This window comes from Cheilinus undulatus, linkage group 16 (genome assembly GCF_018320785.1).
Source record: "Cheilinus undulatus linkage group 16, ASM1832078v1, whole genome shotgun sequence".
In the NCBI taxonomy this organism is placed as follows: Eukaryota; Metazoa; Chordata; class Actinopteri; order Labriformes; family Labridae; genus Cheilinus; species Cheilinus undulatus.
The window spans coordinates 37224456-37248254 of NC_054880.1; the positions used below are offsets into that span (position 1 = coordinate 37224456).

Consider the following 23799-nt stretch of genomic DNA (forward strand, 5'->3'; position numbering starts at 1 on the left):
AGCACAATGGCCTCCATAGTTCTGAATTTGAAGAAGTTTGACAAAACCAGGACTCTTTCAAGAGCTTTTCGTCTCACCAAACTACGCAATCAGGGGAGAGGTGACTGAGAACCGATGGTCACTCTGACTGAGCTCCAGCAATCCTGTGTGGAGATGGGACAAAGGTCCAGAAGGACAGGTCATCACTGCAGCCCTCCACCAATCTGGACTTATAGCACAGTGGCTAGAGGGAAGCCTCTCCTCAGTGCAATACACTGTAATTTTTTTGCACTCCAAGTGGGCTTTCATGTCTTTTGCACCGAGGAGTCTTCCATCTAGTCACTCTGCCATTAGAATGGGAGGAAAGTGTGTTACTCGGCTTACCTCTCTGCAAATGTTCACATGAGAGCGCATGATATGACCGAGTGTAGGTATCACTGTTCTACACCCAGGGCACTCTGTGTAAGGTACCAGTGAGACATTTGGCATTTGTTCCATGTAGATTTGATTTAAAAAGGAATGTTTTTATGATTTCTTTGTAGATTAAAAAAATCCAAAATTTATCGTGTGTTGCAGCTCAGCTAAACAATTTTCTGAGGTAGCACTTTTGGTCCATATTGCCCAAATTAGTTCTATGATTGTGTGATAGACTGATAATAGGTGATTAAGAGGAGTACCGGCACTTGTTTTTATACTTAAAGCTCTGACAAGGAGCATCTTTTAAACTCACTTTAAAAATTTCAACTGAACCATTTGAATCAGTTGAAAAACCTTACATGACTTGAAAAGAAAAACACAAACTATTGAGTTATCACATTATCACATAACCTCTAGTCAAACTGTCAAAGTATGACTGAGCATGATTCATCGTTTTTACAGTGTGGAGCCGAAGTGCCAAAAATCATCATTACAATAATAAATAAGCACGCCATCCAGCACAGCAGTTTGGCTGGCTTACTGTTTTTGTTAGATTTTGGATGAGTTCTTGGCTATCCTTTATAAAATAAGTTTCTGGTAACTGGCTAAATCTTTGATTTCCTGGGGCATAATCTCACACCCATTTTCACATGGTGAAGTTGTTTTCTTGTATTCACAACTGAAAATTTCAAAAGAAATTCAGAAGAGCAGCCTCTGAAATCCTTTCAAAGTTGGTAGTTCAAACATGCAAATCAGGTATTAGACAAGAGGGCTGGTGGGGAGGTCTCATGGGACAAGTGGAGTTGTAAAAAGAATGCAGAAGTAACAGAGTCTGCTACACAACAGAAATCCCCATCCATGCACGAGAGAGGCACACCGAAGTATGTCCAGTTAACGCACCATTGGAGGAGTGCCGCCATTCTTTTCGCAGTTTTCTGCAGATGCTGACTACTGATATAATCCTGTACTTCTCCACTCTAGGATGACGGCTCAGATATTCTGCTTCCTTAACAATAAGAATTAAGGCATGCAGCCAGCAGTGATTATTGAAATATTACAAAAGGCAACTGGTGCTGAATGTCAAAAGGGCAAAAAATAAGCCTCCAAAATGAAGGGGGTAAGATGGCCCCCTCTGTTACCTATACCTGCCAGGTACGGTATAATTCCAGGAAAACACTATAAAAATCAAAGCTACAAGTAGTCCAGTCTATTAAATGATTAACTAAAGAGTACAGAAAAACATGCCAGCAAACAAAAAAAATGTAATGAAGCAGTTTGTTCAGTCTGTAGTGGCATGACTGTTGCATGATATAAACATAATACCCCTCTCTCACCTGCTTGTGCTCAGACAGGCTGAACATTTCCTGCTGTTGCATCTGATTTTACACAGAAAATTAAGAGGTGGTTGGCACACATGCAGTTCACCCTAAAAATTTCAAGAGGATTTGGGTAGATTTGCACATTTGTGAATAGGGCTTAGCAGTGCCAACTAGAGATGTGAATCTTTAAGTACCTCACAATTTCGATTCAATTCCAATTCTAAGGGTCACGATTCCATTCAGGCACAACCTATCCTCTATTTCTAATACAGAGGTGATAACTTCAGCATATCCAATCTGCTGCACATTAAATGTGCTCAAAATAATGTACAGTGTTAACTAGTTACTTCTCGGCTGAAAGCTTTGTAGTCATAGCCGTGATTACAACATTGTGAAAACACTGAACAGTCTCCATTATGTCTAATATTTGCTTAGGAGATTTGAATTTCATGAAAACTAAACAAAGGTCTCTTTAAATTGTCAACATCTGTTATTCTTTCAGACACACAAACAGGTATTTGGGGGCGTGGTCTTTTGCTGGAGATGCAAACAAACAGAGCACCCCCAGTCTCTTTGCTTGACAGATATGGATTAGTTAGCTGTTTCTGCACAAATTTGGTAAAGCTGTGTAGTTAAGGGAGCCACCAAAACTATCATTTTTTTGGAATTTTAAGACAGGAACCCCACATACTTGTTTTTCAAGTCCTGAGTTCATGGAAAGGAGTCTGAAAGGCCTGTTGGAGGCAGGACCTGTGGCCATGCTGAAAACATGGAAGTGAGCTCAGTCTACACACTGTATGTTTTATAACAGGGAATAAACATGAGACACAAAGACATCAGAATATTTGCATAGAAAAAGAACAGGGAATTCCAGTAGACAGTGCAGGTAGTATGTAAGAGTGCCAAACACAGTAATGTAAACATTACAGACACTAAGGGCGCACTCACACTAGGCCATCCTTACTGTGCCTGGGCCCATTTCAGCCTAAAGTCTGGTACATTTGGCTAGCGTGAGTGCAATCGTTCCGTGCTTGGGTACGGCATGCTTTACGGCCCCAGCACGGAAGGACAAGGTGGGCCTAGGCATGGCACGGATGCAAATGAAGGAGCACAAGCAAGGGAATGTGACCTAACATGAAGTAACAACAAGAGGACCCGCTTCAGAGTGCAGAAAGCACACCAAGCAGTAGCTGCATGCTCAACAGACTGTCCCAAAGAGAGATAGAAAAGGCAGGATATTTTCTAGAGAGATACAGAGATCACTATATTTTGTCTCATTGTATTTCAGCAAGTTGCAAAGATTTTATCCGAGCTGAAGAATTTAACCTAGCAAAGCTCCACTACGACCTCGTTCTAATAGATCCCAGTCCTGTCCACATTTCTTACCAGTTTCAAGCAAAGTCAGGCTTTAACGACAATGAGAGGTTTTTTGGTTTGTAAAACAAATTTTCTTCATTTGATTAAGCCACAAACAGCATCTCACAGGATAACAAACACCTTTCATCATAGGTGCGTAAAAGAGAGTCTGCCAAATACGTGGACAAGTGTGTGCAGGGGTTAATCTCATGACTGATTCAGAAATTACAGAATACAGAAATTACGCTGAGATATGGCACAGTTCATGCACATAAAGGAGTGTCAGGGGATTCAGATAATACACAAACATGCAGAGGAATGACTGTGGGGGCTCATACGAGTTACAAAGTCTGGGTTTCATTCAGCAGAAGTGCTTGGAATTCTGCTTAGGCCAGATTATATACTGTAGAGAGAGACAACTCTGCGCTGTGAACCGCTTTCACTCTCTTCTCACTGGGCTCTGTATAGTTACTGATCCCAGGTCAGCTGAAATAACTCTGGTGTCAAATCAGATATCGTACAAATCTTTTGCTATTTTACAGCCTAAACAACACTTATGTATATTGAGTCATCAACATGTATAAGTTCATCAACGGTGAATACTCTGTGATGACGTCGGCGCGTGAAGTATCTGTGCTCAGGCCTGGATGTGTAGAGCAGTGTGAGTGCGGGCCAAAGGGGGGGACAGGGGAGGGGGTCAAATGGGCTTCAGCACAGTTAGAATATGGCACGGTATGGCTAGCCTAGTGTGAGTGCGCCCTTTAAAATGTCTGATTTTGAGTTTCAGGCTAACTTTCATTTCCTAACTAGCTGTACAGTCAGTGCAGCTTTCCACTCAGCAGTCCACCTAACTCTTTTACCCATCCTCCTCCCTCTGTCCTCAACTCCCCACATTCCCTCCAATAAAATGCATCTCTTTCTCTTCCAGTCTGTAAGCCTGGGCGTCTGTGAAACACAGCACTTAAGTCTGCTTACAACAGTTGCAGAGCCTCCAACAACCATGATTACATCTCTATCACACGCACCTTTGCAGGCTAAGACACTCCAATGTCTCCATATTGAATGTGAATCAACTCACTGTGAACTCCTTAAAGGGACCTCTCTATCACCAATTGTCTACATGCTGATGGTTACACATGCATCAGACAAGGACATTCCCCCAATCACAATGTTCTGTTGAGCTTGTTTCTGTCCTTTCCCTTCCTCTTCTTCTGACCACATTTAAATTCCTTCTTCCTTAGTCTCTCCGTCCTTCTCCCCCTTCTCATTCTCTGTTCTGCTTAACATATCCCTTCATTACACACTCCTGCTCTCCCTCCTCTGCGCAGGCTGAATGGAAACAGAGATACAGACACATGTAGGACAATCACACTGAGAAAGTTAGTCAGCCTCGTGCACTCTTTTTTCCCCCTAGGTCAGCTGCTTTGCATTTTCAATCTCTATCTCACACCCCTCTTCTCTTCCGCATGGTAACAGAGAAGCCAGAGGAGGTCAGATAAAGCAGAGGGAGGAAAAAAAAAAAAAAAAAAAAGAGCATGTGTGTGTGAGGCTGACTCCAGATTAAAGGACAACATTCTGAGAATTCCTCTCTGCTGAGAGCATCCTCCCCCTCACCACCACCTCTCCTCTGCCTCCTCCTCTCTGCTCCCCACTCCGCTTCAGGGAGGAAATGGCTTCCTCTGCCCCAGAGGACCTCCAGACCTCCTTGGCCAGACCTCCAAGACGCTCCGACTTGCAACATCCGGATCTGTGCCACCAGTGTGCCGTGCATGTACAGCAGAGGAGAATGACAATAGGGGAGCATGCATGTGAGCGCGGGGGTGTTTGGTTTTTGTTATGTGTGAGTACTCGCACGTGACCGAGCGAGCACCTGCTTTTGTCTGGATTCACGTGCTCAATTGCCAAGTGCTTTTGAGTGCTGTACGTCTGCAAATGTATGCAAGATATCTGCAGCATGTGTTTCATGTTTGAAGGATAATTCCAGTTGATTCCGACTTGGGTCTTATTTTCATATGTTGGCAATCATTTCCTGTGGATAGTGCTACAGCGGACCCTCCAAGTTATCGTGTGCAACAACGACGGAGCAGTGAAGAGGACAGCAAGCTCGAAAGAATTTAGAAGAATTATGCAGCATTTTTCCATTTTGATTTTAAAAATCCCTCTAAAGCTCCTGTGAGTGTTTTTTTTTAAACTGGTTATGGAATGGACTAAAAATTAAACTGATGCATCTTAGTGACCTACAAATACCATCACTGACAAAACTGATCATTTCTATGTAACAAATTTGAAAGCATGTAACCACTGCTGCAGGGCAGATGTCAGATGAACTGAATTACAAAATGCTGCAGTTTAGTTTTTACCCAAAATAAGATAGTTTAGTTAAAGAGGTGTACGCAATACTTCAACGTTTTGGGATATATACTTACACACTAAAAACTGTTACATATTTGGCCCCTAAATTTGAAGCTACAGGCAAAAGCAGTTTACCTAGATTTGCATGCCAACTGAAGAGATGGAAAATGGTTTATGCAAATTTCATTATGAATGTAGCAGAGAGGTAATGGGGGGACAAAGTGTGCCCCTCTGTGTCAGCTTTGGAGGTAGTAACAGAGGAATTACGGAGGCAATAGAAAGACCAAAGGAGCCAGTGCAGGGGCACATACAGTAGCTATGTGGGTGAGTGCTTTAATGCTGGATGATATATCGGCAATGTAAGCATGCACAAAAGTCACTTTGCAGGACTTGCAATGTTAGTCGCATGTCTTGAAGCACATCTGCCACTACTGTGTTGTTGGATGTAGACCAAAACCGCAAGTTTTCTCATTCATATGACAATTAAGTCTGCTTGATATTACCGTTCTCAGTCAGAGAGTCTGTGTATCTCCTGCATGCAACTACAGGTTATAGGTAATGCTACTGCAGCCACAGATACACTGTTGTAATCAAGTAAAAGTACAGTTACTTTGGTTTAAAATTCATCGTAGTAGAAGTAAAAGTACTGGTCTTTCAATACACAAACCTAACAATGGAATTTGGGCTCTTTACACATCCACAACAGCCCTCACTCAGACCAGCTGTTGCAGCCTAACCACTGAATGATGAGCTACACATTTCAAATTGTCAATTTGGTTATGCATGAAATGTTTGGCTTCATGATACTGATATAAGATCAGGCACTTGTAAAGAGAAACCGTAGAAAGCAGAAGGGCTGTGCACAAGAAGAGAGCAGTGGTGCATGCACATTTGATTTTGGATAAATAAGTGAACCGTTTTAATGCACAGGCTAATTCAATTGATAGAAAAGCACTATAAATAACCTATATGTGTCAAAACTTTGTTAACAATCACCTACGCGGCATCTATTATTTTTTTGATCAGTAAAAGACGCACAAAAACCTTCACAGACTGTAAAAACATAATTACCACCCTAAATCACAGAGATGCTGATTTACACAGGATTAGAATTGCCAGTCGCCCTCTGTGTGCACTCAAATATGATTGGTAATTTGACCTGGACTCTTTATTCCACAAATAACATACATGGTTGATTCCCACAGGAGTAAAAACAAAGACATTTCTTGTGATTTATTTCAAATTACCAGAGGTCCCCAGGTAATACTTATCCTGTGGAATAGAGCATAAGACCAACATTAAAAATGACTAAAAATGTGACTAAAATTTTCAAAAGATTTTAATCTATGGACTTAGACTATCCAGGACCCTGAACAACATAAGTCATAGATAGTCGATGCAAAGACTAAGATGAAGATTAAGTTAAAAATAGCTGTCAAATTAACAGTTTCATGCCTAACTCTAAGAGGAAAGTTCTAGTCATTTTTTAACGTATGGAATTCCTCTGACCTGCTGCCTTGTTGGAAACCCATTTTAATGTGTAATACATACCACTTCATTGTCAAGTTACTGTGTTGTCTGATGTTAGCAATGAGTTTAATGAGCACAAAGGCATAAAAACTAAGTTCAAAAATACTTACTTTGTTGAAATAAACCTGAATTCAGTGACCTTGCATTGTTGAAAACTCCATTCTTTCCTCACCCATACCCCCCTAACATCCCACCTCACCCATGACACAAATATTTTCCTGTCACTCTCCATGTGCACTTCCGAGAGGGACCTTCACAGCGACCTAATGTCATGAGGATGACTAAGGCCGGAGCTGAAGACTGCAGTGCCGGAGGCACCGGGGCTGATGGGACTTGGCCGGGGGCCTGTATTTACATTCTCTCTCACTGAGGAAGCCAAGGATGAAAGAGCAGCACTGCACAGACTCACATACACACCATCTACACACTCACAGATAAGTGCTTTGGATGCACCTGAGGCCAAATAACTGCTGTAATTGAATTTAAAAAGAGCATGATTGGAGGTTTTAACTTTCAGCAATTACTGAATAAAGAGGAATAAGTGTGCGATGAAGTTAAGCCCTTCAGGTAAATGGCTCAACTGTATCACGCCTTAAGTCGGCTTGAATTTTAGGACATTCCTGAAAGCTATCCAGGTCAAATTAAAGCTTTCCTTATGTGAATGTAAGGAAGGAAAACAGATAAAGGCTGCTGAGTGTACATGCAGGCCACATATGGGAGAAGCAGAGCGGATGTTATAATAATAAAATGAACAAAACTATGCACTCTGAGAGCACAGTGGAGCTCAGGCTGTAATGTTGTGTCTCCAGAGAGGCCCCATTCGAAGTTCTAGCAGTCAGCCATGTTGTAAACACCATTATTTCACTCCTCCCTCACTTTCCCTTCTTTCTTTCTCTTGTTCTGCAAAAAGGACAATTTACAGTCCCCAACAATGGAGCGTCACAAAGCCTGGAAAGGAAATAAGGGATGAGAGACAGAGGAGACTTAAAGGAGAGGTGAGGGGGAGAGGTAGAGGCAGAGGGAGGGACAGACAGAAAGAAAAGTGCAAGAGCAGCGCACAAACTGTATACAGTAAAAGAGAAAAAACGGGCAGTACAACTGTTGCCAAAGTATGCACAGTGTACAGGAATGCAGCATGGGGCCCTCAGCGAGTGAAACAAAGACAGCACAGTCAGTGGCTCTCTCTCTCCCTAGTGCTACCACATCCGCACATCATTAGCTGGAAAATTCCTGATATATGCTGTAATTTTTTTCTCTTTTTTCCCTCCTCTTCCTCTTGCCATTGCTGCTACAGACAAGGCTTTAATATCCAGATGCCGGCACACATGCACTATGCACGCTCCAATCAGAACCCCCTTTTCCCTACCTGGAGGCCTGCCAGGAGGTGACCAACAGTTAATTCAGGGAAATGTAGAGAAGTGTTTGTGAGCGTGTGGGGTGCTACAGGTAGCTCTTAAGACAGACCTACTCTGTACATGTCAAAGCAAAGCAATGCACATATCTACGTTTTTATAGTGTGCATGTATGGTAAGTCTTTGTTCAGATATGTGTGTGAACTGTGTGTTTTCTTATGTCAAATTGGGGCCAGCCCCCCTCTCCTCCAGCCGGCTGCAGTCGAAGCATTGAGCATGACTTTTCCTTTTTTTTCCCATGCGGAGCCGTTTGAGGAGATATCTAAACATTCCCAGAGTGCGCTGCACGTGCTCTCCTGCGTGCAGTGCAAGGGTTTCCCCCCTCCCTCTCCCTGCTGCTGCTGCCTGCATCTGATTCTGTCCGTTTGTCCGTCGATAGTAGAAACACACAAGCACGGCATGTTCCATTCATCTTTAGTTATCAGTTTGAAATGAGTTACTATGCTGCATTTTGCAGCAAAACAGATGAAAGTGTGCCATTCATACATGCATGTATGACGCACAAACCTATGGTTTTTCTTTTTACCTGCTAGTGTATAAAGCTTCATTTTGAATAACAAGGACCAACCAAGAGAGCAGCCACTATCAAAAAGTGCATCGTTTGTTTGCAGGTGTTTTATCTGCATTGTCTTAACTTTCTTGTGAGATTGGTGTGACTTTCCATAACACCAAACACTTTCCCCTAACTCCCACAGGCTCGCGTTTAAAGTCAACTAACACACAAACACTTCAAGTGAAGCAAAAGTCCGATAGAGTTTGAACGGTCTTGAAGGCTTTGTCTTGTCATCAGAACAAGCAAAGGCAGGAAATCTGGTTTCAATTTGTTTAATGCTATTTGAGATATATGCATCTTATTCTGGTCGTGGGAGAGCTTTAAGACGAGGGGGAGTAGGAGAGGGATTGGGAAATTACCTTTTATCAGGTAACAATTTCCCTAATCTGCATGTCTCTGACAAAAAGGAAAGTCTGACTACTTCACAGACTGGTGGGAGATACTGCTTTGAATATAACTGGTTGATTTGATTGTATACAAGGAATTTATTTACTGAGAAAGACTTGAAAAGCTCCAGTTTAAAGACTTCTAAAATTCCCTTTGGCTGCTGTGTAACTCAATAACAGACTCACTAAAGATAAGCTCAGAGCAAAGACACCAAAACATTTTCCCCACTAATAAGATTATCTTGTCATCTTCTGTAAATCATAGCACCCCCTCAGTTTATTTTGGTTTCAAGCTAGAAAAACAAGAGTTCAACAATAAGTGACAAAATGAAGGTCTAACGGCATTCCCCCTTGAGTTTCCCAAATCCAATTTGACTAGCAATGGGAGGCACATGACATCCATGAGCGAGAACGCTAATGGGCTTCATGGGACCGTCCTGTCAGCCTGGTAGAACAATGGCTGCCAATAAATAGTGGTCATTAAAGGGTTATTTTTGGACAACACCACCTGACCTAATCTCTAACTATAACAATCATTCATGATATGGACATAAGTGTCCTGTGGGCTGACCATTACACCAACAGGGACTGTAGTGACATTATTCAAATACATGCACTTTAATATGGAGCTGGTCCCCTTCTGCAGCCATAACAGCCTCCACTCTTTTTGGGAGGCTTTCAGCAAGATGTTGGAGTGTTTCTGTAGGAATGTGTACCTATTTATTCTGCAGAGCATTTATGAGGTCAGGCACTGATGTTGGACAAGGAAGACAGGCTAGCAATCTCCATTCCAGTTCATCCCAAAGGTGCTCGATGGGGTTGAGGTCAGGGCTCTTTGTGTGGGTCAGTCCATTTTTTTTTACACCAAACTCATCAAACCATGTCTTGATAGTCTTTGCTTTTGCTGTGGGGAACAGTCATGTTGGAACAGAAAAGGGCCTTCACCCAAACTGCTGCCACAAAGATGGAAGCATAGCATTGTCCAAAATGTCTTGATATGCTGAAGCATTAAGATTGGCCTTCACTGGTGATAAGAGATCTTGCCCAAACACAGCCCCATAACATTATCCCTCCTCCATCAAACTTCACAGTTGGCCCCCCACAATCAGGTGGGTAACATCCTCTTAAACCAGGTTTAGGCTTACAGACCAATTTGACAAATGTCAAAAATGAAAGTCCTTGTTTACAAGTGCTGGCATCAAGTTTTGTTCAAGAGAAAGTAGTGCCTCATGAAGTTTTTTTACATATACTATAAAAAACATGGACGCAGTGTCAGTGACATCATCCATTGGTTTCTGAAGAGGAGTTACACCCTAGCTGTCCAAATTTCTGCAGATTTTTCCCTTTTTAACATCAAAGAGACTGAGCTATGAAAAAACAGCCCTCGTATAAACTGTATATAGATTTTACCAACCAAAAAATTGTTACTGCTAGATTCATATGATGTGGTCTTAGGTTCTTATGAATTGTCTCTTGGGTTCTTACGATGTTCGGGTCAACTGTTGTTCATGGGTTCTTTTGCTGGTGGACTTCTGGTTTTTGGAGTTATATTATTTGTTCTTATGAGTGTATTTGCATATGGTCAAAGAACTTTGTAAACCTCTGGCTTTAAAAGAGCCATACAAATAAATATATTACAATTATTACAAATATATTTAAACATTCTGCAGATATTTGCTGTATACTACATATCTGCTGTAATTATCAGCAGAAATTTTAAAGGGGCCAATACTGACAATTAACTCTGCAATATCAACCAATTCCATACTGTTGATGTTGTGATCCCTGATCTTATATGCAGTTAAAAGTTCAACATTGTCTGGGTGCAATTCTGTTAATGTCCAAAAGAGGGTATTTTGGGCTTTTTGCCTTTATTGTGATAGGACAGCTTAGGAAGTAAGGGGAGAGAGTGGGGGAAGACATGCACCAAACAGCATCTGGATCAGGAATTGAGCCTGCCACCATTGCGCACCATTGAGGCCTCTACCCTCTGTACATGGACTTAGGGGCCCTTGAATTATCTCTAACCTCCAAACAGGCGCAGTAATCACCCAGACAGAAAGTCTAAAAGCTTCTCTGTTCTTTGCTAGTAAGGAGCTACATTCAGCCTTAAGAATCTGTCTGCTGGTTTTATCTGGCAGATCCAAGAAAGACGCTGAAAGGTTTCAATTTAACTTGTTTGAAAAACAGATTAAAATGTGTGTTTTCATACTAATAAATCATTATTCAAACCCTGTTACACAGAGGAATTTTAGTATCCGTGCAGACTCCTGGTTTGGATTCTGCTGTAGCATTTGCTCCAAATTCAAACAGCATCAGAAGAAATTGTTTTCCCTGAAGCGCTTTAACAGAAATGGGATCTCAATGAGATGGACAGAAAAGAGACCCCTCTCCACTCTTTCTGGGTTTGTCAGATTAACCCATCAGCTTTTCCCATCTGCCTGTCACTCAAGCCAGTACAATGAGCCCTGAGCCAGCGCGGGGTCATTAAAAAACCATCAACAAAGCAACGAACCTCTAGGGACTGCCAGGGGCAGCCTAATCCGGACCCCAGTACCGAGCCAATGGGTGGTCTCCCTCCCTTTCTTCCTCTCTCTCTCTTAGGGTGAAATATGTGCAACATGGTCGGTGAGTGACGCCGATAGGGCCATCAGTCACATGCAGCCATGCATGTGCAAATGCAGCCGGACTCCATCACACGTTTTCTCCAATACTGAGAGCACATTTTTTGTCAATGACATATTAACAGCCCTGCATGTTGCTGGGTGAGAAAGCAAACTCATTATAAAAAGAGAAGTTGGAGCAGTGCTGGTAAATCATCAGCAGAAAGTACCAGAGTGCCATTTTCAGTTAGTGACACTGGGAAGAAAAGGGGCGAGGGGACTCTTTTTGAAGACCATATGCAAATGTTCATTGCAGCTATGTTGTCATTTTAGAAGTGCTAAATGAATCACTTTGAAAGTGAGAGAGAAGTGTCTGGTACGCTTAAGCAACAGCAGTTCTCCAAAGCCCATCTGTCTGCCAGTAACGGTGGCATTAGGTGACTAAATAAGCAACTGCTCGTCTGTTGGGCAAAGGGGAAGATCCTCTTAAACTCTGTATTTGTGTGCATGTGCACAGCATTCAGTGTTGAGTATCTGCTTTTATTAGCAGGAGGAAACACCGAATGTATGAATGGATGTTGTCTGTGTGTTTGTGTGAGTGTGTGGACTGATAGGGGGATTCCAGACAGAGGACTATTAATCCAGAAGTGGAGATCCTGTGCTCACGTTGCAGCTCTTTGCTCAGGCGCGCGCACTAAAGGCACGCACATATGCACAACCTTCACTGAGACTAACCAAGGAAGGAAATGAGTGTACGAGTGCGCATGAGTAGTTTCGGGTGCTTGGTTTCTACCACTCATGTCTAATAGGGTGAATTCCCTCATTTTTATTTTACATTTGACAAAGTGCTCAAGCCCAGTTATAAATGAACAACCGAAAAACAAAAACATGCAACGAAACCACCAACAAATACTGAGCATCACTATCTAAAGTCTTCAGTGATTCCAGACTTCCCCTGAGGGTTTCAGAAATATTATCAATCAGAATGATTAAGAACTGCAAAAGTACGGCGTGCTTTGATTGGGATTCATAGAAAACCCCTTTATAATACTGAAATTACATTTAAGAGTACAATGGGTTTATAAGGCTATAGATGACCATTGTAATTAGCTCAAACATTTCCAACAGGTGTCAAGGCTAGAGAAATGCTTGGCTTTGACGCTTTAACCGTCTGTTTCCTTTCATGGAGGACACAGCATGTTTATTGCTGCCTAGAAATGCTGGATGTTATGTGACAGACTGCTATATAAGGAAACATGAACTGCTATACGAAGCTACCTTTCACCCACTGAATCTCTGTCATGTTTTGTGCTGCTTACTTCTGATGGACTGCAACTATTCTCTGCCATCCTCTGCATGTGCCATTGCCTGAGCACCTGTGGCCCAACAAGAAAGGCACCAACTGTGAACGTTGGGACCGATACTATTACAGATGTTTGAAATAGTAATTCAGCTGGTATCGATGTTCTTTTCATTACTTCCTGTAGTGTAAAAACCTTGCAAAATTGATGGACCGGCCAGGTTGCCTGTCATCAGGCAGATCCATCATGCAAAGCTCCAGTCTGGAACAACTGTGTCAGGTTTAAAAATTGACCTGACCAATCAGCTGCAACGGGTGGGGTTTTGTTGCACTGTAAGCCAGTGTATACAATGGCTGCCACTGGTGTTGCTCTAGTATAGTGGCATTTCTTCAAGAAATTGACCACATTTCTTCATCAAAACAACTGCAAAGAGCCACAATGAAAGGTTTTCTTGGTGAGGATGTTTTTGCACTTTTCCCAATCAGCCTTGGCATGAGTTTCATCTACCAACACGATCCAACATTCATAAACTACAAAAACACCTGCCTGTTGAGCTTAGGTTACTGAAAAGTCCAGCCCTTCCCGAAGACTTTGTTTGAAAGGTTTCCCAAAAAATTACCCATGCTATGGACATATGAAAGAGTCTATGCGTGTCAGGTTACTGGGGTAATGTGTTCACACCAAACACAATCGCCTATGAGCATATCTGAATGCGCCAAATATAAGGAGTTTACGCAGTTAGTTTTTTTTTTTTAATTTGTGCAAGTAACTTGCTCAATGCGTCAAATCTACAATCTATGTGTCCACAACATGAGAGAGGGGAGGGGCTGCCTTCTCCCACAACAGGCATTTCAGTCTGTTGCCAGCAAACATGGCTGAACTTGACCACATTAAGAGGATTGCTGCCTTTTATCTGTTGTGACAAATGGCAAAGTTTTCACAACTTCTCAAGCAATCAGACCTCCTCTATCACTTTCCGCCAAGCAAGCTTCTTTTTATTCCTGTGCTGGCAGAACAGACTTGTGCTTATAGCTTGGGGTCACCATAGACAGTTAGGTGGTGGCGTGGAATGATTTGCTTGAGTTCAAATTTTTCCAGTCTTGCGATCAAGTGAATAAAGTGAACGTGGAGTAAATTCGCCTCATTTGTGCAAAATTAGAGCTCACTTTATGCAATACATGGTGTTCGCGTCACCCGAGGTTAACTTGCACCTACTTGCTTCTATACACTGATTTTACATGAAATTAACTTGTGTGAATGATTTTACTTGTGTCTGGTATGAACACAACATCAGACTCCTACAATGGTGACATTTTCTAATGTGTGTGACCATGAAAAAAGATCAGGTTCCATGTGACTTCGTCTCAGTAAAAACCTCATCTCTGAATCAGCAGTTAGATCTACCAGACGCCAACAGATAAACATCTGCTACTGACATCTGTTCATGGAGCTCACGCCTTAACCAGGAAGGCCACTTTTAGCTCCTCCTCTCCATTGTGTGAAATCATCTTAACACAGTGTATCGAGTGTTATTTATTTATTGAAAAGATGCCTCAATCAAAACAAGAAGGAACAACAGAGGTGGGTGGAGCTGAGCAGCGCACCTTTTCAGTTTTTGTTGCTGTTTTGATCAAGAGCCCGCTGACAACAGAATTTAAATGCTGTGAGTTTAAGGGCATGGTACTATAATGTTACTCAAAAAGAGAGAGCCTGTGTTTGACATTTCCAACACAGTATTTCCTTGGTAATTTTTGCTTAAAAATGAAGGGCCTTTTGATTCCTGTGATGATCTCAAAAACCTCATCGTCTGATTTCAATCAGTGATAAAATATCTGAATCTGTCCTTAGTTCTACTAAGATCTGCTGTTACTTGATGATAGGTAGAGCATAGATTAATGAATAAGGCATCTCATGCAATATTTTAACACTTAAATATGCATGTTCAAGGAGAAACTTATAAAACTGCTGAATATGCACAGAAAATAATTATGTGAACTCTTAAAATAATCTATAAAGTGTATATGGTGCTCTGTTGATATTTTTCATCATAGATGAAACTGTTGCTACGTGAAGAAAAATTACTTTTGAAACTTGCCTGATGATACTCGATGCTCTCAGTTTCTGTACCAAAAACTCTTTTAGAGATTGATTCATGGGCAGTTAAAATGTCCTTAACATAGGATATACATTACTCTGTGTAGCTGACACTGTTAGAGTTCTTTGAGTTGCCATGACAACATAAAAGGTTAACTACATAAATTTAATTTACATGGTTGCTAGATTAATTTTGTATTCAGTCATGAAATGTCTGCTTTGTTAATGTTTATAATGTTATTGGTCATGTTATTATTTTATTTATATTTGTCCGTGATGTTCGTCCTGTAAATAAAGTTTTATGGTGACGTGATTGTGTTAACTGAAGCTAACTACTGGAGGACTTAGAGAGAGATTTGCGGGTTTCACCATGGAGAAAAGTAAACACCTGCTGTCCTTTTGTTCCCTTTTTTCTGTTGGTCTTCAGGCAAACACGGTAAATATTGTTTATTTTATTGCTTTTGAATTATGTCAAGATGTATGTATGATGTATATTGTTTCAAACTGTAAATTGTTTTATAATTTCAGTTTTCATGGTGCTCCACATGCCTTTTCTTCTATGAAGATTAAAACCTTAAAGTGGACATCAGTTTGACTTGTGAACTTTTTGAATGACCAGCATTTATACTCTGTATAAATCAGCTCTAATTATCCTAAAGTGGAGAGCACCTGCTGGTGTCCACTATCCAGGCTGCTTATCTCTATTGTGCGGTGAAAAGTACAAACGTTTGTGTCCACTGATTCTCACAGTAAGAGCAGAAAGAAGGGCTAGCATTCTTCCAAAAGGATGTTTATGTTTACTTAGGCTTGGCAGATGCTCCATTAGTGGATGAGCCTGACTTAAGCTCTCATGCTAGCTCAGCTTACTTGGCAAAACAAAAGTTTGTTGGCTTTAAACGTCCAACCGTCATCCTGCTTCCAGAGAATCTGATGATCATCAGCAGATCTGTTGAGTAATGTTCATTCACCTAACATTGTCCAGAATAATCAGGCCTTTTTCAGTTTATTTTAGGACTATTTCAACCAAAATCAAGCACAAACAAACATATATATATATATATTTGTGCTTGATTTTAAATTAAACAGCATCAAACTGATATGGTCAAAATAATAAAGATAATCAAGGTATATAAAGAAAATATGACATTTAATTTAATACTTTTTAAGTCCTATTTCAAGACTCACTATGTAATTAAAGACCAACTGCATCTTCAGTTTCTAACCAGTTATATTCATGTTTTGTGCAGATTTTAAGATAAAAATCTGAAAACATAACAACTATTCTACTACTATTCTACTTGCTATGCTAACATTACAACCCACCTCTGAGAAAACTTGCATTTACCAATCATTGACATGTATGCATCAATCGATCACACAATGAACTTTCTGGCTAGGGACACAGCGGAGCATTAAGGATGCACTGATAGCTCACTGGGCAAGAACATGACACTGGTCTCAGGTCAAAATCTCCTATCTCCATTTTTTTATGATTTTAGTTTTTTTCATGTATCAGTGCTATCACTCAATCTTTACATCTGACAAAGGGTTTAACAAATTTGAAACCAATATAAAGCGTCAAAAAAATGCTGTCTGTGACTATTTAGTGTTAAAATTGTTTGAAAAATATAGTCCTTCCCTGAAAAGTGGGGATTTAAGAGATTGGTTGTGGCCCAACAGCAGCGATTAACAAGTGCGCAGACTGATGTCTGATCTTGTGGAGTTCCATCAGAATTTCACATGCACTTTAAAGTTAAAACAAAAGCAGAAAAACAAGCCAATAACCTCTTTGGACAAATATGAAAATTGAACAGAGCTGCAACATTTAAAACCTTAAGGTTTTGCATAATAGTACTTTTCGAAAGCCTACATTTTTTACAAAAGACCCCACAGACAGCCTGGTAATATGACAAAACTCTTTGCATGCAGAGCCACATAGAAACTAACAGGAAAATGTAACAATCATCACACAAAACTTCCTTTAACATCTTTTAATCCTGGCAGGTCTGTATTCTACTCCGCCCAGATTAAAATACGTAAAAGGATGTTTTGTGAGTCACCTGTTCCATTTTCCCAACGGCAAAAAGAAACATGAAAATATCTGTGTGAATATGAAGTATTACAAGAACTTGTCTTTGTAATTAAAGCTTACAACAAGATATCAAGAAGTTGGCTGCCTCCTCAATCTTAAAAGTCTCATCTCTCTCTATTTCAGTCTTCCAAAGACTCCTTTCAGCCTCTCTCTATTTTATCTGGTCATCAGAGCTCACAGCTCACCATTTGGACATCAAAGTCCCGACAGTGGGAAGGGAGGGGTGTCCGTCTCTCCTTGTCTGTCCGGTCCCTGTCTGCAGTGGCCACTGAGGGATTCCTGAGAAGGACTGCTGGGGCCCTGGGCTCTCACTTTACACAGAGAAACACTATCATTTGGCTCGGTGCTGCAGAGCTGCTTGCTGATGCCCTGTAAGTGCCCGCTACGTCACTTTAGATTCTTTTCATCTAAGTCTCCAGAGATGGAAGGGGAGTTCAAGGCAGTGCATCAGTGGGTGTAATTGTGCATCTTAAACATGATGTTCCTGCGATGTCTTGAGCACACAGTGCATTTAGACTTGCATATTTTCATGTATGCACAAGTTCAATGTCCACACTAGAGACTCCTTGACATCTTGTTGTATAGCTAACTTGTGTAAAATTAGACTGGAATGTAGTTAAATAATAGTGTGCGCTTCTTTGAATTAATTTTCTTGTTTCTCTTGTATTTCATCTTATTTTTGGAAAACAAAAAGGACTATTATAATCTTTAGTTAACTTTAATATTTGTTCTCATGACTAAATTCCCCAGAAAATAAAGGGAGATTATCTGTTTATGTGGCTTCAGTGTGCAGCAAAGGGTCAGGATGACTCAGGGTTTGGAGAAGGTCGATTTGGTACTTTTTACTCAACACTGCATAAAGGTGGATTGGAGCCAAAACTCCTATTGCGTCAGAGTCTGTGCACTATACAGCAGTTGATATTGAAGGTCATGCAACATTCCCCCTTTACAGGTCTATTTTTGTCTGTGACCCAGTTTAAACATCCTGCGACCCACTTTCTGATCTTTCCTCATCAGCTGGGCTCGCAGTGTTTGTGATGAGTCACTCTGCTTTAAGAAACTTTTGGTTGAGACTAACTGAGCTCAGACACATGAACGACTTCACTCACCACAGAGGTGAGCGCCATCTGGAAGCTGTAGATGCGGGCTAAACCAAAGTCGGCCAGTTTGATCTGTCCAGAGCTAGTCACCAGGATGTTTTGCGGCTTTAGGTCACGGTGAACGACGCGGTGCGAGTGCAGGAAGTCTAACCCCTGGAGCAGCTGGTACATCATGTCCTGCAGGATGACAGAAAACAAACAGAATTGATTTTCTAATAACAGCCTTAATTTTTGTCAGAAACCCTCAAAGAGTTAAAGAGTAGCTCAGCCCCAGTGTCTCAGCTGAAGTCACTTACTCTTGAAATTCAAAACATGCCTTCAAAATATCATGGATTTGATTACTAGCCATAATGTAAAAGAACCATTCAAAGTAGACTTGCAATAAAGCAATGATATATGGTTGTGTAAAACAAGTTTGAATGTTGTCAACATCATTTTATGCAAACATGATTTAATCAGATCGTAGGTCAACAGCACTACTACAATTTTGTGTCGCAGTCTCACTTGTAAGTCACACCAACTTTGAGTGATTGTGCGTTGTTTGTCGTGCAGTGTACATGGACACACAACAGCTGACCACAGCCTGACCATGGACTGGTGTGATGGATTTGTGGTATGTTTAACACTTTGGTTGTACAACCGCCAACACTCACACAGTGTAAGCAGAAACACAAGCTGAATCCTCAACTATGGGCCACTTTTTCCTTCGTAAACCGTCAGACCCTGCCTTGAATCACCACGGCAGTAATGCCTTTCTCATGCCCCCCATAATAAAGGCAAAACAAGCAGATAACAGGCCTAGCTGCAGATCTCCAGCTGACACAGATGGGGATGTTGTTTGTGTATGAGAGAGAGATAAATGGCACCACATATAACACTTGGTACCAGATCAGCCAATAGATTTGTTTTTTAATTTAGGCTATTCAGTTGCGGTAGACAGATTCAGCATGTGAAGGGCAGTCAGTGTGTTTATTTTTGATACAAAATATAGGATATAAATACTGTGCGAAATTGTCAAGATTTGGACCCTAACTGCTCAACAATGGTACTAAATAAATGTGCACAATGAATTTAATCCTAATCGTTATCAGGGTTTTGACAGACCTGCGATCAAAGAAACACAATTGTTGATGATTATTTATGTTTTAATGACACAGTCCGCCATGATTTTTAAATATTATATCCTGGTCATTTTCATAACTTAAATCTGCTCAGTGTCTCTCTCTCCTCTTCCTAACATGCACACACTAGTCTGCAGCCATCAGCTTTGCTTTTCCTCTCTACAGTCTTAATTGCTTTGTTGGCAAAATTCATTGAACACTGAAATAACACAACTCACGTTTAAACAGCTTCCCTCGTGATTCCACTGTAATGTGATCTGAATGGGGATGAACTTTCACTTTGTTTTGTTTCTTTCGGCATAGTTAAATTAACGCTAAACTGACAATCCACCGGAACTTTGTCTGTGTCTTTCAAAATAAGATGACTTTCCATACTGGAAGTAAAGTGCACAAGGCATTAGACATAACAAAAGACAAATATGATGTACAGTATGTAAGAAAAATAAGTATTTAGTATTATTTGATTTAATTAATCCTTAGATGAGGATTAATACTGAACAGTAGGGCTTATTCTTTGACATTCTCTCTGTACTTTATGAACTCTTTAATAATCATTGTGTAGCCTAACAGAGGAGCAGTGGCTGTCTTTAGGGACTTGTTTCTGTGTCATAATTGACCAAATGTTTGGGACCAAAATGCCAGAGCAGAAGTTTTGTCTCAGTCTAGCTCTGGAAAGAGGTGAGCAGCAGGAGAAACTTTGAAAACAAAAATAAGCAAGGCTTATTCACTCTTTAACCCCATCAAATTATGTTAGTTAGTCCAACGACAGGATTACATCCATAAAGATCCATGGACTGGTTTTGTATAATTTCAAACTAGCTGTTGTTGCTCTTGACAGTCCACTGTATTTGCTGCAATAATGTCTTTATTTCCAGGCAATTATTAGCAAATTTATCTAGAAAAATGTCTGCAAACCTTGATCCTTTCTGGAGTCTCCAATTTGATACAAATACAAACGTAGACAAGAAAAAATGCTTTTTGTTGCATTTCTCAATACTAGTGGCATCTTCCGTTAATCTGAAAGTTTGGGAAAAAAACTTCAGAGAGTTACTTTTCTTAAGATGCCTGGTTTGTGCTTTTACTCCAAATGGTCCAAACACAGCATTCAATTTAATACGGGTATTCCTGGATAGGTGTTTTTGACCTATTTCACCCAGAATTCGAAGAAATTATTGTCCCCACATCTTCACTTCAAAACTTGAATTATTCCCCTGGCATACCAGGGAAAGAAATGTTTAAATGACAAGAGCATGCAGGGAGAATTTAAGCAAAGAGAAGACACTTTGGCATTGGGAGAGTTAACGAGAGGAGGCCTGTGACTTTTCTTGTCGACTGTAGCAGATGTTTGATAACCATCACACACAGGATAGAGGCAGAGAGAGGCCCTGCTCTGTTTCTCAGCAGCTGTCCTTCCTTTCGTTAATCAGCCCTCGCCGTCTTCTTTTTAATTCCCAAAATCTGACCTCAGACATGGCCATAGGCACTGACTGCCTCCATGACAGACGAGCAAAAACAGTGCGAACAGCAGTGAGCTATGTCGAAACCAGCTTAGACTTGTTCTTTTCAAACTGAAATACTCTCAAACAGGTCCTGCACCTGTAAACAAATACAAGTCATTAAGAAGGGATTGTGGCCAGGTGGTTTTGGCAGAGCAGGAGTTGGATTGTTGGGTTCAAATCTTGTCTTGGGAGAGTCATTTCAGGTCCAAAGTGAACCAAAATTTATAAATATGGAGATGAAAGATTCAATTTGAGTGGCCCCCATGGTCATTAAGTATGTTAGAAAGGTGATAAATAAAGAGATATAAATGTAATATCATGATGCTGGTGGTGGGCTGAGCACCCCCCTACAAAACACACATACTCCCTCCGCCAAGACCTCACAAGTGACATGGACCTGAGCCCGCAGCGCTATTCACTGGCCGACCAGCTGGTGAGTGAGTCAAAGGGGTCTGCACACTCAAGCAGAAAACATTAGCAAACGGCGCGGGGCTGGCTGCTGTGCTGGCCACAGAAGAAGAGACAGGGTGCCACACACAATGCTGCAGAGACAGGGTGTGATGTGAGTGAGTGTTTGTATACACACATTGTCCCTACGCGATATGTGTGTAGTTATTTGTTTGAATGTGCATCTCAGACTGCGTAAGGGTGCACCTCTGTGTGCGTGCCCCCTGACCAAAAGCAGGCAGGATGCATAAACAGACCTTCCTTTCTACATCTCCATCCAGCCATGACCCGGCGAGGAGGGCAGCAGACAGACAGGGCCATAGGAGAGGCAGGCAGTTGGCTATTTTGTGTGTGCATGTTTGAAGGGGGGGTTAACACAATAGCAGCCCCCCACCACCAGTTCCTCTCTGCTTTAAATAGCCATTTCACCATGCTTCCTTTCAGCAGCATTTCCTAGTAAACACTAATTATCTCAGAAGTGTGACTCTTGGACAAACACACAAACAACCTTGGCCCCCTTTAGCCCGGGTGTCATCTCCTCTGCTGTATCAATTACCGTCACAACTGAGTAACATTCAAGTCATCAGCTATTAGCAACAGAGCTGGGTTAACCTCAAAGTGGGAAAAGTCATGATATAATAAAAGTGAATAGCTAAATCAAACAGTGTCACAAAGTTCTACACCTCATTCTGCAAGAAGTGTTCCTTTTGAGTTCTTTTAGCCTCAAAAGGTTGATTCAGCACTCATAAAAGTTGCTAAAAATACGAAAGTCTGTTGCTGAGAACTCCAACCTTCAAAACTCCACATCAAACTTGTCCAGGAGGAAATCAAATCACAAAAAGGCAACAGATATGACCCTAAAAAAGTAGTCGGCCCGCTGCAAGATGCAGTCAAAACATGGCTTTCTGAGTGCGCCTCCTTTTCTGATGCAAATACACCAGAGGCGGCCATATTGTTTATTGTAGCCAAGCACAATATGGGACATCTGCCGGTTAGCATTAGTGTAATTCCCTCCCCATGCTTCATTAACCTCCCCCCTTTATGGGCCCAGAGAATAGAGCTGTGGAAGCTTGGACGGTGGCGGCGGCAGAGGCGGAGGAGGGTGAGTGAGACCCCAAGCGCTGGCCCGGCTGAGGAGCGCTGAGGCCGGGGCAGGCTGGCTGCTTGATGTCCTTCCAGCTCATTTGATTCCTGGAGGAGGACCTCTTTCATCAATGACCATGTGGTGGGTCTTGAGCCTGAGGAAGGCGGAGTGGGGGGTGGAGGGAAGAGGCTGAGTGAGGGTGGAGGGAGTCTGGTTTTAGGGAAAAGTATGCCTGTCCATTAAGGTCTTTGAGTTTTTAGTTCTCAGTTTTCAAAGTTGACAGTCTTAAATATGTGAGAATTTGTCATGATGGGGACAGGTATGTTTGGACTGAGACCCACCATCTGGTGTCATCTAAAACTAAGAGCAAACTGAGCTGTTGGTTCGGGGCGGGGGCGTTTGGGGGTTACTGTGCAGTGTCCACTGTCCTAGAAATAACAGGGGATGGTGCCAGTGTCATCGTGTCACTCCATCTTTGTCCTTTTGTCCCCTAAAGCTCCAGCCGTATGGATGTTAGGAGAAAGCTTAAGAGGGAGCAGGTCTTTAGGGGTCAGTATGCTTCTATGAAGCCCTTGTTGGATTATTGAACAGCGTCCTACGCAACTATAGGGCAACTGACAATAAGTGCAGCTATCTGGTATAAACAAGCAAAAGTCACGATGATGAAGAAAGTTTGTGGAAACAAAGAAATGAACAAGATCTGAATCTTAATTGCAAGTCCACTTTAAACCAGAAATCTTAAAGGTACAATGTCTTTATTTAGTGGCATTTAGTGGAACAAATTTTGTAAAAAAGAAGATAATATTTATGAGTATGTTTAAATGACTGTTTGATCACCTGATTGTGCAGATTGTTTTACTTATATCAACTTAGAATAACCTTTTAATCATACATAAGGACCCCCCTCCCTTACACTGCCACCTTGCACTTCCATGTTTCTACAGTACCACAGAAGGGACAAAATAACAGCTTTTTCAAATTCCACTGGTTGCCACTTTTACCACCAGACGTGAGTCTTGCAATTAGGAATGCACCGATCCCACATTTTTCCAGACCAAGTACAAATCCAGGTACTTATATTTGGCAAATTATGTATTTAATAATACCATAACCGGTCTTAAAATTATTTTTAAATGTTTTATTTCTATCAAATG

At 41.3% G+C, this 23799-nt stretch overlaps 1 protein-coding gene across 2 annotated transcripts in view; it reads right to left on the reverse strand.

Moving 5' to 3' along the window:
• Window positions 1-23799, reverse strand: part of cdk6 (cyclin-dependent kinase 6) — a 56591-nt gene that overhangs the window by 19650 nt on the left and 13142 nt on the right. For both annotated transcript variants that reach the window (XM_041808692.1, XM_041808693.1), the window contains exon 4: window positions 18504-18671. In XM_041808692.1, the coding sequence (XP_041664626.1) occupies window positions 18504-18671 (168 nt within the window). The remainder of the gene's footprint in view (window positions 1-18503; window positions 18672-23799) is intronic.